This window comes from Phascolarctos cinereus, unplaced genomic scaffold (assembly GCF_003287225.1).
Source record: "Phascolarctos cinereus isolate Bilbo 61053 unplaced genomic scaffold, phaCin_HiC Scaffold_5;HRSCAF=322, whole genome shotgun sequence".
Lineage (NCBI taxonomy): Eukaryota > Metazoa > Chordata > Mammalia > Diprotodontia > Phascolarctidae > Phascolarctos > Phascolarctos cinereus.
Genome location: NW_027555958.1, coordinates 272,875,582 through 272,891,035, shown reverse-complemented (window position 1 = coordinate 272,891,035; position 15,454 = coordinate 272,875,582). Strand labels below are relative to the sequence as shown.

At 44.5% G+C, this 15,454-nt stretch overlaps 1 protein-coding gene across 1 annotated transcript; it reads left to right on the top strand.

The window, feature by feature from the left end:
* LOC110218298 (carbonyl reductase [NADPH] 2-like) lies at nucleotides 1-9,262 on the top strand. Its single transcript, XM_021000926.2, has 8 exons — nucleotides 1-52; nucleotides 1,728-1,825; nucleotides 3,415-3,569; nucleotides 4,052-4,094; nucleotides 6,071-6,170; nucleotides 8,219-8,283; nucleotides 8,441-8,558; nucleotides 8,914-9,262. Exons 1-8 carry the CDS (start codon nucleotides 1-3, stop codon nucleotides 9,015-9,017), a joined length of 735 nt encoding a protein of 244 aa, XP_020856585.1. The 3' UTR covers nucleotides 9,018-9,262.
* Nucleotides 9,263-15,454: the final 6,192 nt, after the last annotated feature.

Genomic DNA, 15,454 nt, shown 5'->3' with positions numbered 1-15,454 from the left:
ATGCAGATCAACTTCAGTGGACTCAGGGCCCTCGTGACCGGGGCAGGGAAAGGTGAGAACAAACGGGGGAAGAGTTGACAGGGTGCACTCAGCTCCAGGACTCCAAAACTTCCCAAATGTTGCCTAGATTATGGGAAATATGCAAGAAGGGGCAAGATGATATTCTCCCAGCTGAAACGCTGAGAAAGTCACTAAGATGTTGGGGAGAGTCTGGCTTAGATTATATTTTTGCCATAAGGAACCCCTTCTTCTGAAGCCCATGGACCCCTTCTCAGAATAACATATGTATTTTTAAATGCATAAAATAAAATACATAAAATTACAAAAAAAGACAATTATGTTGAAATACAGTTATCAACATATATTTTTTGAAGTTCGTAGACCCCAGGTTAAGAACCTCTGGTTTAGAAGTTCAGGGTATGAGGTGCATTGTGTATTTGGGAGTAGTGTGACTGAACCCATCCTGTGTCCTGGCTAAAAGCATCCTTTTCCCTCATCCCTAGTACTTTGTAAAGAGCTTAGGGTAGGGATTTGAGGATGCTTCACATTGCCTTAGGTTAATAGATGGTGCAGTGGATGGAGCTCTGGGCCTGGAGTCAGAAAGACTTGAGTTCAAATCTAGCCTCAGATGTTTACCAGCTATGTGACACTGGGCAAATCACTTAGCCCTGTTTGCCTCAGTGTCCTTATCTGTTAAATGAGCTAGAGAAGAAAAAGGCAAACCATTTCAGTACCTTTGCCAAGAATACTCCAAATGGGGTCATGGACAAAACTGAAACCAGTCAACACCAATGACAATGATGAAAGGTTTGACAGAAATCCTTAGATTCTGCCATGAGTCCTAAGGCTAAGTCATTACCCACCTCACCCAACCCTCCTTGCCAAAATCAGGTTTATGTCAGCCGCACCTGAAGAATTTGGTGCAGGGCACAGCCTAGGATGTCTAGGAAAAAAAGAGACCGGAAGGGAAATCCTGCAAGCCTGCTCCCAGTGCTGCTGGAGGGGTCAGAAGAGGGGGAGAAGGGTTGGTTAAGAAGGCTCTTAGGGACAAAATTTTTTTTTCCTTTCAAAATTGAAAGAAAAACAAAGTTCAAAGTTCAGGGGAAATCAGAAGGGTGGGAAGGATGTTGTCTCTAAAGAGTTTGTTGAACAAAGCTAGTATACATTAATTGGACAGGAATGTATGTTTACCTTTAGATTATTCTAAAGGAAAACATGAGACACTGCATTTCCTAAGAGCCCACATCTCTGCAAAGAAATCTGAACTTGATTCCATTCGAACCTGGGGTATTAAATAGGTCAGGGAAGAGAAGAATGTTTGCTCAGGCTAGAGGATGTTGTTTAGTCTTATAGATAGAACATGTTCCTAAAGCCTTAAGGCAGTTTAAAGCTTAATTAAAATAGCTTTAAAATTTTAATTTTATATTTTAAGTAAAATAATTTTAAATTAAAATAGCTTTTTAGCTGTTTTTAAAGGATGAACACAGTTGAGCTGTGTTGGGGGTTCACAGTGTCCCTTTCCCTCAGTGCGGGACAACAGAAGTTTATATAATTAAGTGTCCAGGTTATTCTTGGTGCGTCCAGTACTCCAGCTATGATGGTTTGGTTGGGGGGGAAGGTGAGGGACCACAGCTGTCATCTTGAAGGAATTCTGTGTCCCCAGTGGGGGCAACAGAGACAGTAGACCTGGGGTACAGAAGATCCCTTTGCCCCCCCTCCCCCTACAGGGTTTGGAAGGGATACAGTGAAGGCGCTGCATGATTCTGGGGCCCAGGTGGTGGCTGTGAGCAGGACTAATGAGGATCTGGTCAGCCTTTCCAAGGAGGTAAGAAAGTTCTGCCCTGAACCCCATCCCCCACCCTCCAAATCTCATACCCATGCCGAGCAGTACTGATGATTCTTGGCGTGGGGAATCAAACATGTTTTTAAATGAAGACTTTTTAACTTTTTTTGAGTCTTGGACCCCTTCTCATGAGTATCATGAAAACTATGGACTCCTTCTCAAAATGTGTTTTTAAATGCATAAAATAAAATGCAAAGTGTATATCACAAAAGAAACCAATTATATCAAAAGAGTTATCAAATTAAAAAAAAAGGTAATGTATCCCAGGTTAAGAACTCTCGCTTTAACCAACTTTTAAAGATAATTCTGTTGAAGCCAGCAGGCACCAGGTCCTCAGATGCCACCCCATATTAACGGGTATGAGACAACCCCCTCGAACTCTCCTTGATTTTCCCACGTGGTCATGTCTCTGGTGTTTGCCTGAGGCATCTACCCATCCCAGTAATCCTCATGACTGGGTTTTCATTGTGGCCTATGCCCAATCTCCCAATTCTCTGTTACCTCTAACCTAGCCACTCCTTCATTGTCTCTGAGCCACTTCCCACCCTTAATTCCATCTAGACCCCTTCTCTGTTCCCAGACTGCTTGGCCACTTCTAGATCACTGTATAAAAGGTCCATTTTGCCTCCATTAAAGTGCTCACATTCAATCTGGCCTGCTTGTATGGACAAGCTCACAAATACTCAAATTCCTTAAGCGTCTGGCCCACTTCTATTGGTCGTATAATAAACCTTGTCTCTGGCTGAAAGAAGGCTATGAGTAGAATTCATTTGAGGCAGGACCTATGTTACTATTTCTGGGTCCCAGCACCCTTAAACGCTCAACATTGTGTGTTGGAGGGATGAAGCAGAGACCTGAAGGACGCTGGACCTCAAGAGTCTAGGGACACTGAGAATCTGCTACGGAAGAAGAGGAGGAGAAGGGGGCTGAATTAGGGAGTAGAAACAGGCCATCTGGAAACTATCTGTTTTTCACTAATTGTTCTTATTAACCAAAAGCTTGGTTCAGGTTGTTTTTAAGCTGCTAACTGAACTTTCAAAGACTGGCTAAATGGGATGGCTAGTTGGCTCAGTGGATAAAGCTCCTGCCTTACAGTAAGAAAGACCTGAGTTCAAATCCGCCCTCAGACACTTGACACTAGCTGTGTGACCTTGGGCAAGTCACTTAACCCCATTGCCTCACTAAAAATAAATAAAATAAATAATTGCCTCGCCAGAAATAAAATAAATGAACAGAGATCTGCTAAATTTCCATATTAGGCCAACTTCTATCTCCTTGAGCTAGTTCTAAGCTCTGGTCTATCACATACCTTAAGCTCTTGAGTCATAAGATCATAGGATATTAAAATTTAGAACTGAAAGTGACCTTAAGTCATCTAATCCAATCACCTTATTTTACAAATGAGGATACAGAGGTGTAGAGAGGTTGGTCCAAGGTCACATGTATCACTTCTGTTTTCTCTTTGTCCTATATCCTTCTACCTTTCTCCCCTCCACCTCCCTCTTCCTATTTCCTATTTCCTTTTTTCCCTCTGGGGTAGCTTCCTGACACTTGCCTCTCTTGCTCCACAGTGTCCAGGAATAGAGCCAGTCTGCGTGGACCTGGGAGACTGGGAGGCCACTGAACGTGCTCTGGGAAACATAGGCCCCATAGACCTATTGGTCAACAATGCAGGTGTACTTCTGGAGCAGCCCTTTTTGGAGGTTTCCAAGGAGGCTTTTGACAGGTCAGGGATGAGATTAGAAGGAGGGGGGAAGGAATAAGAAAAGAAGACAGTTCTGGAGGTTTGAAGGGAACTCTGACTGGGGCTACGGTTCAAGGACCTAGGATATAAACCAAAACAGAAAAGAAAGGCCTGAGAGCTGGGTCCCCCTCCACTCCCTTCTATAAGATAGGTCAGGGAGAAGAACAGCAGACCCTCTGTGCCGATATGGAAGTGGATGGGGAGGGAAAGACAACGCTGGGGAAACGGGAGAGTAGGGTTGATGGAGAGCTGGGGTAAGGCAATGGGAAACAAGGTCTCAGCCCCGCTACTAAATACTTATTCGACCTTGGGCCATGCTTTTCCCTCTTTCTGGGCTTCAGGTTCCTCCTCTGTAAAATGAAGGAATTGAGTTAGATGATATCTAAGGTTTCTTCCAGCTCTAAATATACCATGAAAGCTGGGGGAAGGGAGGAGTCTGTGACTGACAGGGGGTTTGCCTGCAGGACCATCAATGTGAACCTTCGCTCTGTGATCCAGGTATCCCAGGTAAGGATGCTGGGCTGGGGGTGGGCTTTCAGGGTCTTACAGAGGTCAGGGTGACTACAGTCTTGCTGCCTGGAGTCATCAATCAGCAAGTCTGGAGTAAATAGGCCTCTAATGGACTTCGTAATTCATGATTCTAAAATAATATATGAAATAGACGCGTATTTACTGCCAGTAGAATTGCAAGCTCTTTTTGGAAAGTACTCTGGCAAGCCCAATAAAAGTTAATTTTTTACTTAATAAATCCATTTTTGAGAATATGCCCTGAAAGTGTTATTAAAACACACACATACATATACACACGACTCATGCGTAGACTTTCATGACTACATTACGTTGTCGTCATTGTGTCATTTCAGTTGTGCTTGACTCTTCGTGATCCCATTTGGGGTTTTCTTTGGAAAAGACATTGGAGTGGTTTGCTATTTCCTTCTCTAGCTCATTTGACAGATGAGGAAACTGAGGCAAATAGGGTTAAGTGACTTGCCCAGGGTCATACAGCTTATAGGTGTCCGAGGTCGGATTTGAACTCAGGAAAATGCACCTTCCAGACTAGCACTCTTATCTACTTCACTACCTAGCATCCTGACTCCATTATATAAAGTTGCAAAAAAACAGAAAGAACGAAAGAAGAGAGAAGAAAAAAAAATTAAAACAAACTAAATGTCCAATAATAGGAGACTGGTTAAATTAATGGTGTCGCATGAATGGAATGGGATATTATAACGTAGTTAAGACCAACAAATATGAAGAATATAGTGAAATTTGGAAGAACCTTTGTAGAATCTATTCTTCAATAGAAAAGAGGGGGAAACAAGTAAATAGGCAGTTCTTGAAAGAAGAAACAAATTATCAAGAGCCAAAATGCTACTTGTCTGCAGAGTTCTGTTGGGCTGCTTCAGGAGAAAGGAGTGGATTGCCCTGTGTAGGAGGTCTTCAAAGACAGACTGATTGGATAGTCACTGATTTCCTATGTTGTAGAAGTTCCTGCTCAGGTGTGGGCTGAACCCCATGGTCTGAGCCTAGATGTTCTTTGCCAATTCTGAGATTTTTGTGAAAGCAAATCAGGGCAAAGTGTGAAAGGGAAGGAGCCAAAAGAACAGATTTACTGCCAGGTGATGCAGTAGATAGCACACTGGACCTGGAGTCAAAAAGATCTGAGTTCAAATGTGACCTTATGACATTTACTAGCTGTGTGACCCTGGGCAAACCTCTGCTTCCTTCACCTCCCTCAAATGTAAAATGGGGCTAATGATGGCATTAATAGCAGTAATAGCATTAATCTCATAGGGTTGTTGTGTGGATCAAACGAGATGTTTATAAAGATCTTTGCAAACCTTAAAGTGCTATATAGATGCTCGCTATTATTACTATTATTGACAGCAGCTAAGTGGTACAATGTATAGAACACTGGGCCAGGAATCATGAAGACTCATCCTCATGAGTTCAAATCTGACCTCAGACACTTACTAACTGTGTGATCCTGGGCAAGTCATTTAACCCTGTTTGCCTCAGTTTCTGTAAAATGAGCTAGAGAAGGAAATGTCAAACCAGTCCAGTATCTTTGCCGAGAAAACTCCAAATAGGGTCATGACATGTTGTTCATGACTGAACAACAAAAATTATTATTATTACTACTACCAGATAAGAGGAAAAATAAATGAAAATGAATAAACAAAATTCAGATGGGAATTTAAGAGGAAGTGACATTTTATGAATTTATTTTAATACATTTAGAGGTAAAATAGCTATAAGCAAGTTTACTTGGTCATAGTGATGTTCAACATTAAGTTTTAAATAATATTTTTTTAAAGAAGTAATTAAAGCATTTGAGAGGGAATTAGTTACCACAGTAACTATACATTAGGCCCTCTAAATTTTGAAGATCTAGGACAAAACTGACTTAGCTCACTCTAGTTATGGCTCTGAGGGGTGGAAAGCAGTGTGATCAGTACTCTTCTCCTTCTTCTGGTTCCCAGATGGTTGCCAAAGGGATGATTGCTCGAGGGGTCCCAGGATCCATTGTCAATGTCTCCAGTATGGTCTCTAGGGCTGCTGTTATCAACTTGACCAGCTACAGTGAGTGCCTTCTCTTCCCCTCTGCTTACCACTGCTTCTACCCAGTCCCTGAATCAGTCCCTGGTCCTAAGTCCCTGGGCAGAGCTTGAGTCCATCTTTCAGCTCAGTTTGAGGGACAGTGCATTGGATTCAGTATCTGAAGAAGAGCTAGTCTGGATCTTGATTTTGACACCTGTGTAACTTTGGTGAAACTGAGGCCCACAGAGAGGAAGTGATTTGGTCCTCTCTAAAACAAAGAGACTGGACCCTAACAGAACTCTATGGTCCCTTCTTTTCATAGATAGATAGATAGATAGATGATAGATAGATAGATAGATAGATAGATAGATAGATAGATGTTTCTTTTTTAAAAATTATTATTAATTAATTAATTTTTAGTTTTCAACATTCACTTTCATAAGCTTTTGAGTTTAAATTTTCTCCCCCTCCCTTCCCACTCCCCTCCCCAAGATGGCATGCAATCTGATATAGGCTCTACTTATACATATTAAACATATTTTCACATTAGTCATGTTGTAAAGAAGAATTGGAACCAATGGGAGGAACCATGAGAAAGAAGAAACAAAACAAAACAACAACAAAAAGAGAGCAAACAGAATGCTTCAATCTACATTCAGACTCCACAGTTCTTTCCCTGGATGTGGATAGCATTTTCCATCATGAGTCTTTTGGAGTTGTCTTAGATCCTTAGATACTGCTGAGAAGAGCCAAGTCTATGAAAGTTAGTCATTGCACAATGTGGCTGTTATTGTGTGCAATGTTTTCCTGGTTCTGCTCACTTCACTCAGCATCAGTTCATGTAGGTCTTTCCAGGTTTTTCTGAAGTCTGCCTGCTCATCATTTCTTATAGCACAATAGTATTCCATTACATTCATATACCACAACTTGTTCAGCCATTCCTCAGTTGATGGACATCTCCTCAATTTCCAATTCTTGGCAACCATGAAAAGAGCTGCTATAAATATTTTTGTACATGTGGGTCCTTTTCCCATTTTTATGATCTCTTTGGGATAGAGACCTAGAAGTGGTATTGCTGGGCGTAGTTCTAAATTGCTCTTCAGAATGGTTGGATCAATTCACAACTCTACCAACAATGCATTAGTGTTCCAATTTTCCCACATCTTCTCCAACATTTATCATTTTCCTGCTTTGTCATGTTACCCAATCTGATAGGTGTGATGTGGTATCTCAGAGTTGTTTTAATTTGCATTCCTCTAATCAATAATGATTTAGAGCATTTTTTCATATGACTACAGAGGGCTGTAATTTCTTCATCTGAGAACTGTCTGTTCATATCCTTTGACCATTTATCAATTGGGGAATGGCTTGTGTTCTTATAAATTTGACTCAGTTCTCTATATATTTGAGAAATGAGGCCTTTATCAGAGACACTGGCTGTAAAAATTGTTTCCCAGTTTTCTGCTTCCCTTCTAATCTTAGTTGCACTGACTTTTTTGTGCAAAATTTTCCAATTTAATGTAATCAAAATTGGAGCAGCTAGGTGGCACAGTGAATAGAGCACCGGCCCTGAAGTCAGGAGGATGTGAGTTCAAATCCGGCCTCAGATGCATAACACTTACTAGCTGTGTGACCCTGGGCAAGTCACTTAACCCCATTGCCTAGCCAAAAACAAAAAAACAACCCCCCCCAAATTAATGTAATCAAAATCATCCATTTTGTATTTCATGATGTTCTCTATCTCTTGTTTGGTCATAAAATTTTCCCTTCTCCATAGATCTGACAGGTAAACTATTCCTTGCTCTCCCAGTTTGCTCTCCTTTATATCTAAATCATGTACCCATTATGACTTTATCTTGGTGTAGGGTGTAAGGTGTTGGTCTATGCCTAGTTTTCTATGCTTCCTTCTAACTCTATAATCCTTCTATTCCTCTCTCCTTCTTCCCCTCTAAAGCCCTGGTTTTCCCACTTGACCCGGAAGTCCCACACAATTCTCCTAAGGGTAAGAATCACTCAGCCTTAGGAAAAGCAGTGTGATTTCTCCCAGACTGGGCTCCTTGTGGTTTTTCTCCTTTCCTTCCTTCCTCTAGGTTCCACCAAAGGTGCAATGGACATGCTGACCAAGATTATGGCTCTGGAGCTTGGGCCACACAAGGTGAGAGCTCTGGACTAGTGGGAAGCTTTGGGGGAAGGGGGCTACAAGGATTGATGCTGAGGTAAGGAGCAAAGACAAGTGGGGCCTGTGGGAACAGTGAGTCTGGAACCTGGGGACAGAAAAGCCCAGGCTGAGGGCTGCCTCTTTTGGGTCTCAGATCCGGGTAAATACAGTGAATCCCACATTGGTCCTCACTCACATGGGCAGAAAGTTCGCTACTAATGTGGAATTTGCTAACGCCCTGAAGGAACGCATTCCCCTGAAGAAATTTGCAGGTATGTATGTATCTGTGGGAGTGGGGGTGGGAGGTGGCCAGTGTTCAGTTGGCACCCTTCCTTAGCAGGACTTCATCAGAGAATTACCGGACCTTGGCACTAGAAAGCCACAGACCCAGGGCATAGCAGGGTGGGCTAGACTGGGTTGTGCTGTGGACATTCTGCTCTTTCCATAAAGCCCTTCTCTGCCAAACCCCCACAACCCACGACTTCCAGATATTACTAGGGTAGGAGGGAAGGAGCCCCAGGCCCAAGTCAATACCTCTGCTGAATATACCTATTTCTATAATTCCATTCTCTAACTCCCCACTTTGAGGAGAAGCCCTTCCTCTAACTTTATCCCTTCCTCTTACAGAGGTAGAGGACGTGGTTTACGGCATCCTCTTTCTTCTGAGTGACAAGAGCGCCATGGTCAATGGCTCAGGCATCCTGGTTGATGGCGGGTACTTGGCCTGCTAGGCTCCAATGGGAGGGACCCCCAGAGGTTAGAGCAGAGAGTGGGAATTCTGTTTCATTCCCACTCACCTTCCCCCCACCTGTAGTAAAGCCCCTCACTCTCCCATTTTCCCTCTTCTCAATCATCATCCCTTCCCAAACCACCTAGCTCTTAGTGGTCTAGGCTCTTGTGGGGTGTTTGTGTGTGTGTGGGGGGGAATGGTCCTGGAGGGAGAGGTAGAGGGGGAGTGTAATTACTAAAGGGCAGTGGGGAGAACACATCAACTGGATTGAGCTAAAAACTGGAATACCTAATCCTAGATCTCCTATTATGGCCCAGAGCACCCAGAAGTGATCTATTTCAATGCCCTGATTTTATAGAAGACAAAATGGAGGTCCAGGCAGGTTAAGCCCATTGCCTAAAACCATTTAGGTAAAAGCATTTCAACATAGGTCCTTTGATCCCAGGTCCAGGGTTTTTTCCACTTCACTAGGCTGCCAACGGAGAGAAGTACTCTGCACAGGTTCCCTTCAAAGGCTCTGGGCTCCCTTTATTAGGGGCTGCACCTCCCACCTGGAAAGGCAGTCAGTTCTTCATCATTTCCAGGCTGGGTTCCCTCTCAGTCACAAGATTCATACTTACCAGTGCTTGGTCCTATTCTAAAATTAGACTAATCTGGGCCAGTGGGTGGCCTGTTGTCACGGAGGTACACACACACACCCCCTTGCTCCCAGACCCATTTAGAATATAGTAATTTGGCTTCTATTTCCTTCAACGCCACCCACCTAACTAAACAAAAAGGTCCCGCCCTCTTGCAGCTTCTAATCATCTCCTGGGAATAGTTGCTTCTTGGCTTTCTCAGAAAATGCTGTATTTCAATCCTACCTGCACTCCCCAGTGGATCAATCTCAGAGAATGCTTAAGACTGCCTTTGATCCCCTTGGCTCTCGTGCACCTGCAGGTCTTCTGGGAAGCAAAGCTGTCCATCCAGCTCTCTTTTTACCTCATTTCCCCCTCCCACGCCCCTTCCTCCCACTGGTGCTGGACTTGTGATGTGTGGATTCCATCTTGATTCTGATCCTGGCTCTGGCTTTTAGTGTCTGCTCTGGGAAAGCCACAAACTCTCTGGGCCACATTTTCTTCATCCGTACGACATGGCCTCTAAGCTCTCTTTCCATCCCTAAATCTACGAATCTACGAACCGTAGGGTCCAAACCCATACAAACAGTGGAGAGGGACGGGGGTACCCCTGCTGCTAAAGACCTCCAGTGTGCACTGGGGATGGCGGGAGGCAGGGAGAAGCAACAATCATCAATAACCCGGAGGTTCTGCATCTCCCCAGAAGTATAGGGAATCGTGCCCTGGGTTGGGAGTCCCAAGAGCTTGATTCTAGTTCCTGCTCTGACAGGATGTTGGTCAGCGACTTTCAGTTTCCTCCTCTTTGTTTTAATAGTATTTTATTTTGTCCAGTTATATATAAAGGCAACTTTTGATATTCATTTTTACAAAGTTTTGAGTTCCAGATTTTTCTCCCTTCCTCCCCTCCCCTCTCCCTAAAACAGAAAGCAATTTGACATAGGTTCTATATGTGCCATCAGGTAACACAGATTTCCATATTAGTCATCTTGTGAAAGAAGAAACGGACCAAAATTGCCTCATCTTTAAAATGAGGAGGTCAGACTAGGAGATCTGAACTGAAGGTGGCTTGCAGCTCTGACAGTCTAATTTGGTGGCTACAAGTTACGATCCTAATACTTAGGTTGAGGGTAGTTTGCCCTTGGGAAGCCTTGCCCGGCAACAAAGACAATTCAGAAAGCATTTATTAAGCACCTATGGCTCACAGAGCACCGAGCTAGGCAGTTGGGGAGACACAATGCTTTCCATGTTTCATGGAGCCTACAACAGGGGGACAGGTCTATTAATAAGTCACAGTGATGGGGTGTGGCCCAAGCCTAGGTCTTCACCGCTTGCCCCAAAGGGAATCTGGCTCCCCTTGTCTACAGGCCCCAGCCCCTCATCTGCCTTTGAAAGCCTTAGCCTACCTTTTAATCTCATTCAGATACCTTTCAGTTCCTTCATTATCAATTCCCATTGTCTATTCAATCTCTTAGACATTCCAGTCTCTGGGAATTCTCACCCAGACCCTTTTCCCAGACCATTTTCCCAGACCTTTCCCTGGTCACCCAAAGCATATAAGATCTGCCCTGGCCCTCATTTGGGGCTGATAATCTCAGGCTCACAAGGCTGAGAACCTTTCATGCCCACTTGTCCTTAAGGGCGTCACCTGGCCTAAGTGTTTTATCACTAATAAACTTTTCCTCTGGCTGAAGAAGATTTGAGTTGAATTCTCTCAGGCAGGGCCCAGTACCGTGATCTTGGGGTTCCAGCAGCACCCCAAAAGTCCTAGATCTCTTCATTTGGTTCCCTCACCGGGAAAATAACTGCCAAATCTCAAACTCTTCTTCAGCCACGATTGGTAAGCCTCCCCCTCCCCAATTCTGCCTGAAGCTCTCAGGCTTTTTGGTCCAGTGTCTCTGCTGGGGCACTTGGACCTGAGTATACACCTTCCTTAGCATAGAGGATGGACTCCCTATCAGGAAGCATAGGTTCAAACTTCTCAGTTCTCTTGGCGGTAGGGAATTGGGAAACTGTTGGATGTATATTTTTTTTCTTTTCCCTAAGCCCACAATAGGTCAATCATTTTCGTTTCCCAAAAATTCGCCTTTGGGCTGTCTTTTACTAAATTGGAAAAATCTTAGCTTCTGTAAAGAACTTAAAAAGAAAAAGCTGGTGCATTTTTGTAACATCGTTTGACCTCAGTATCACCTGGAAAATTGTGAGGCATGGCCCCGTTTTGGGACATTACAGGTAAAGACCCTCTAGAGTTGGAAAAATATTGTCACAGAGAAAGAAAATGGGTGGAGATTTCTTACTTAATGGCTTTTGTTGAGCTTTCTAGAGATCCCATTCTCAGAAAGGATTGTAAGATGCTCGTAGCTAGAGCCACCCCACTAGTTGTGAGTGGGGACCAAATGGACCTTTTGGACAATCCTCTTATGGCTCCTAGGGTTATGGCATCCCCCTCTTTCCAATCTCTGTCTGTACCACCTCCCCAGCACCTATCTCCACCCCATTCTCCTCTGGCCTCTCCAGCTGTTCCCCATCCTCCCCAGGCCCCTCTAGAGGCCACTTCTACTCAGGCCTTGAGCAAGGGCCTCACCTCAGCCTCTACTTTCAGAGAGACCCTAGCTCAAGCTCCGAACAAGGTTCTCAACTCGGTGCCTCCTCCCCACATCTCTACTTCAGATGGGACCCCTCCTCAGGCTCCAGACAAGGGTATCGCTGTGGCGTCTTTCTTCCCTGATCCCTCCCCCTCCTCTGCTGTCAGGTAATCTTCCCCCTTGCCAGCCAGATTCCTCGGCCTTGCCAGTTCAGCTGGCACTTTCCAGTCCCTCACTCACGAGAAGTGGGACTTCCTACCTCACTCCCCCACAAGCCCCTGCTCCCAAAAGGCCTTCAGGGCTTATTCCTTTAAGGGAAGTACCTGCCTCTCCTAATGGGACACTTAGGGTACATGTTCCATTCTCCATTTCAGACCTCACTCAGATTAAGGAAAGGCTGGGTTGATACTCTGAAGATCCAACTAAATTTACTGAGGGCTTCAGGGATGTGTCCCTACAATTTGAATTTTCTTGGGGGTGATTTGCATGTCCTCTTCTCTACCTGTTGTACCACTGAGGAGAGGAAAAGAATCTGGGAACAAGCCCAAAGCTTTGGAGATCGTTTTGCTAGCAATGACCCCAACAAAATACCCCCCAGGAATAGCTGCTGTTCCTGCTAGTGATCCGGGGTGGGATTATCAGAAGAGTGAGGATAGGGGAAAGAGGGACTACATGATAATTTGCCTCTTAGAAGGCCTGAAAACGGCCTTTCAAAAGCATGTAAACTTTCAAAAGATTAAGGGAATTACTCAGGAAGAAAAGGAAGACCTTGCCCTTTTCCAAGATAGGCTAGTAGAAGGCATTAAAAAGTATATGAATTTAGATCCTGACTCTCTAGAAGGGGCAGCAATCCTTGGCATGCATTTCATTAACCAATCTGCCCCAGATACTAGGAGAAAACTACAGAAATTGCCACTGGGACCCCAAACACCTCAGGCTCAGTTATTGGAGATTGCCTTTGGAGTCTTTAACAACAGGGACCTAGTTTCAGCAGAGGAGAAAGAACATAGCAGAGGGCTAGAGACAAAGAACATGCTCAATTCCTGGCTGCTGCCATGGTCAGGGAAAGACCCAAGGGTGTTCCTGGCAACTTGGGCAGTGGGAAAACCTGCTTTTGATGCCACCATGAGGGTCACTGGTCCAAGGAGTGCCTCCCCAGGGTACCCCCCTCAGAGGAAGCCCCCAAGACGGACACCTCCAGGACCTTGCCCAAGATACGACCAGGAGGGATATTGGAGGAAGGATTGTCCCTGAGGTAGGAGAAGTGATAGAGCAGCCCCCCAGTACCCTGTCCTCCAGTCTTCTCAAGACTGGGGAGGACAAAGGAACCTGGGTCCGGGCAACACTCCCACTTTCTCCGTGTCTCTCGCCAAGCCCTGGGCAGAAATTGAGGCTGAAGGTAAGGTTACCCACCATATCATGGTTATGTTCTTTGCTTTAACCAATTACTCTGGCCCTATTTGCTCCTTGACCCATCGGGTCACGGGCATTCAGGAGGTAACTGAGGGATGTCTCCAGACATACCCCTCCCCCTGCCTATTTGAGAATCTGTTGTTTAAACACTCCTCTCTTATACTCTCCTCTTGCCCTGCCCCCTCGTTGGGAAGGAAACTGATGGTGAGGTTGGAGAGCCAATTTTCTCTAGTTAAGCCTCCCATCTCCCTTTTCCCTCTGTGTGCCAGACCTCCCCATGTTCCCCTGGAAGTGTGGGAGACAATTTGGGATACTTTTGCCACCCCAGCTGTTGTTCACCTCCGAGACCCTAAAGTATTTTCCTTTCCCCGTATTTCTAGCCCCACCCAGGAGACTTCTTTGTTCTCTGCCTCAAGAGTGCTTAATTTCTTGGGAACTCAAGGCTCTAGGGTCTCTTTGAACAAAGTCCAGATAGCATTACAGCCTGTAAAGTTTCTGGGCCACCAACTCCCGGTCCCAGCCACTAAGAAATAATTTCGAACTTTTCTGGGCATGGATAGATTTTGTAGACTCTGGATCTCTGATAATAGTTTGATTGTTAATCCCCTTTATGACCTCTGGGCCCTGACTCACTCCCTCAAGAGTGGGGCCCAGACCTGGCTTTTGTGATTTTAGAATCTAAATTGACTTCCAGGCCCCTAACTCAGTCCTTAGGAGCCACTGGAAAGCCTGCAAGCTTCCTGGTGGTGACTGCTACAGTCATTCTAATTGAGGAAGCCTCTAAATTTGCATTTGGCCTCCAAAAGTGGGTAAATATTTCCCTAGTTAAACTGGGAAGCTTTTTAGAACACTCACACCCATATGGTAACTCTCATCTCCACAAAGCCCCCCCTTCCCAATATGACTTTCTCAGAAGTTTATACCACTCCATTTATGCTTGCCACTTCTCTATGGGCCACTCTCTCTGTATCAACACCTTGCTTTTTGCAGGGGAATATTCACATACTTGGGAGACATGCTGCAAGACCACTAGACAAGTTAACACCCCCGTGGAGGGAGGGCTTGTTAGAGTTTCTGCTAATCTTTTGACCTGCACTACAGCCTGTGCAGATACCACTAGTGACAAGAATTTTGGGGAAAAGGTGAGACAAAGTGCCAACACATGGCAAGACCCCAGAACTACTGTTTTGGTCACTCAAATGTTTGACACCCCACAAAGACTTCGGGGTGTGCACCCTCGGGTTTTTAGCACCGCCCTTCTCCATTTTCAATGCCACAGCAGCCCATGGTCTCTAACTTAAAGGCAAAACATGGATTTTGGGGAAATGAACGCTGGTCTCTTAAAAAGGGAGCACACTATCTTATGTCCTGGTATAACTTATAGCACAAACACATTCTCTCTAAGCTTACAAAGATTATTCATCAGTTGGCAAATATGACAGCTTATGGTCTCCCGGGAAATCCAGCAGTCTTTGGATTCCTTAGCAAAGGTAGTTCTAGATAACAGAATAGCCCTAGACTACTTGCTTGCCTCCAGTGGGAGTGTATGTGCTTTAGTAAACACATTTTGTTGCATGTATAACAATTCAAGCAGATAAGAGTTCTGCACTGCTCATATTTTGGAGAAAGCTAGTTGGATGCAAGAAATTCACAATAACTTTAGTGTTCCAAAATCTTTTTCATGGGAGTCCTGGCTTCTTTCTATACTGGTTCCTATTCTCATTCCACTACTGATCATATTTTTGTGTTTATTTGGTCCATGTTTACTAAATATCCTTGCCAGATTCCTTTCTTCTAGGGTTGGAGCTATCAATTTTCAGATGACT

Coding starts and splice junctions, on each gene's coding strand:
- LOC110218298 (XM_021000926.2), top strand. CDS start 1: ATGCAGATCAACTTCAGTGGACTCAGGGCCCTCGTGACCGGGGCAGGG. Junction 8,284..8,440: donor TGGAGCTTGGGCCACACAAG/GTGAGAGCTCTG, acceptor TTTGGGTCTCAG/ATCCGGGTAAATACAGTGAA. Junction 8,559..8,913: donor TCCCCTGAAGAAATTTGCAG/GTATGTATGTAT, acceptor TTCCTCTTACAG/AGGTAGAGGACGTGGTTTAC.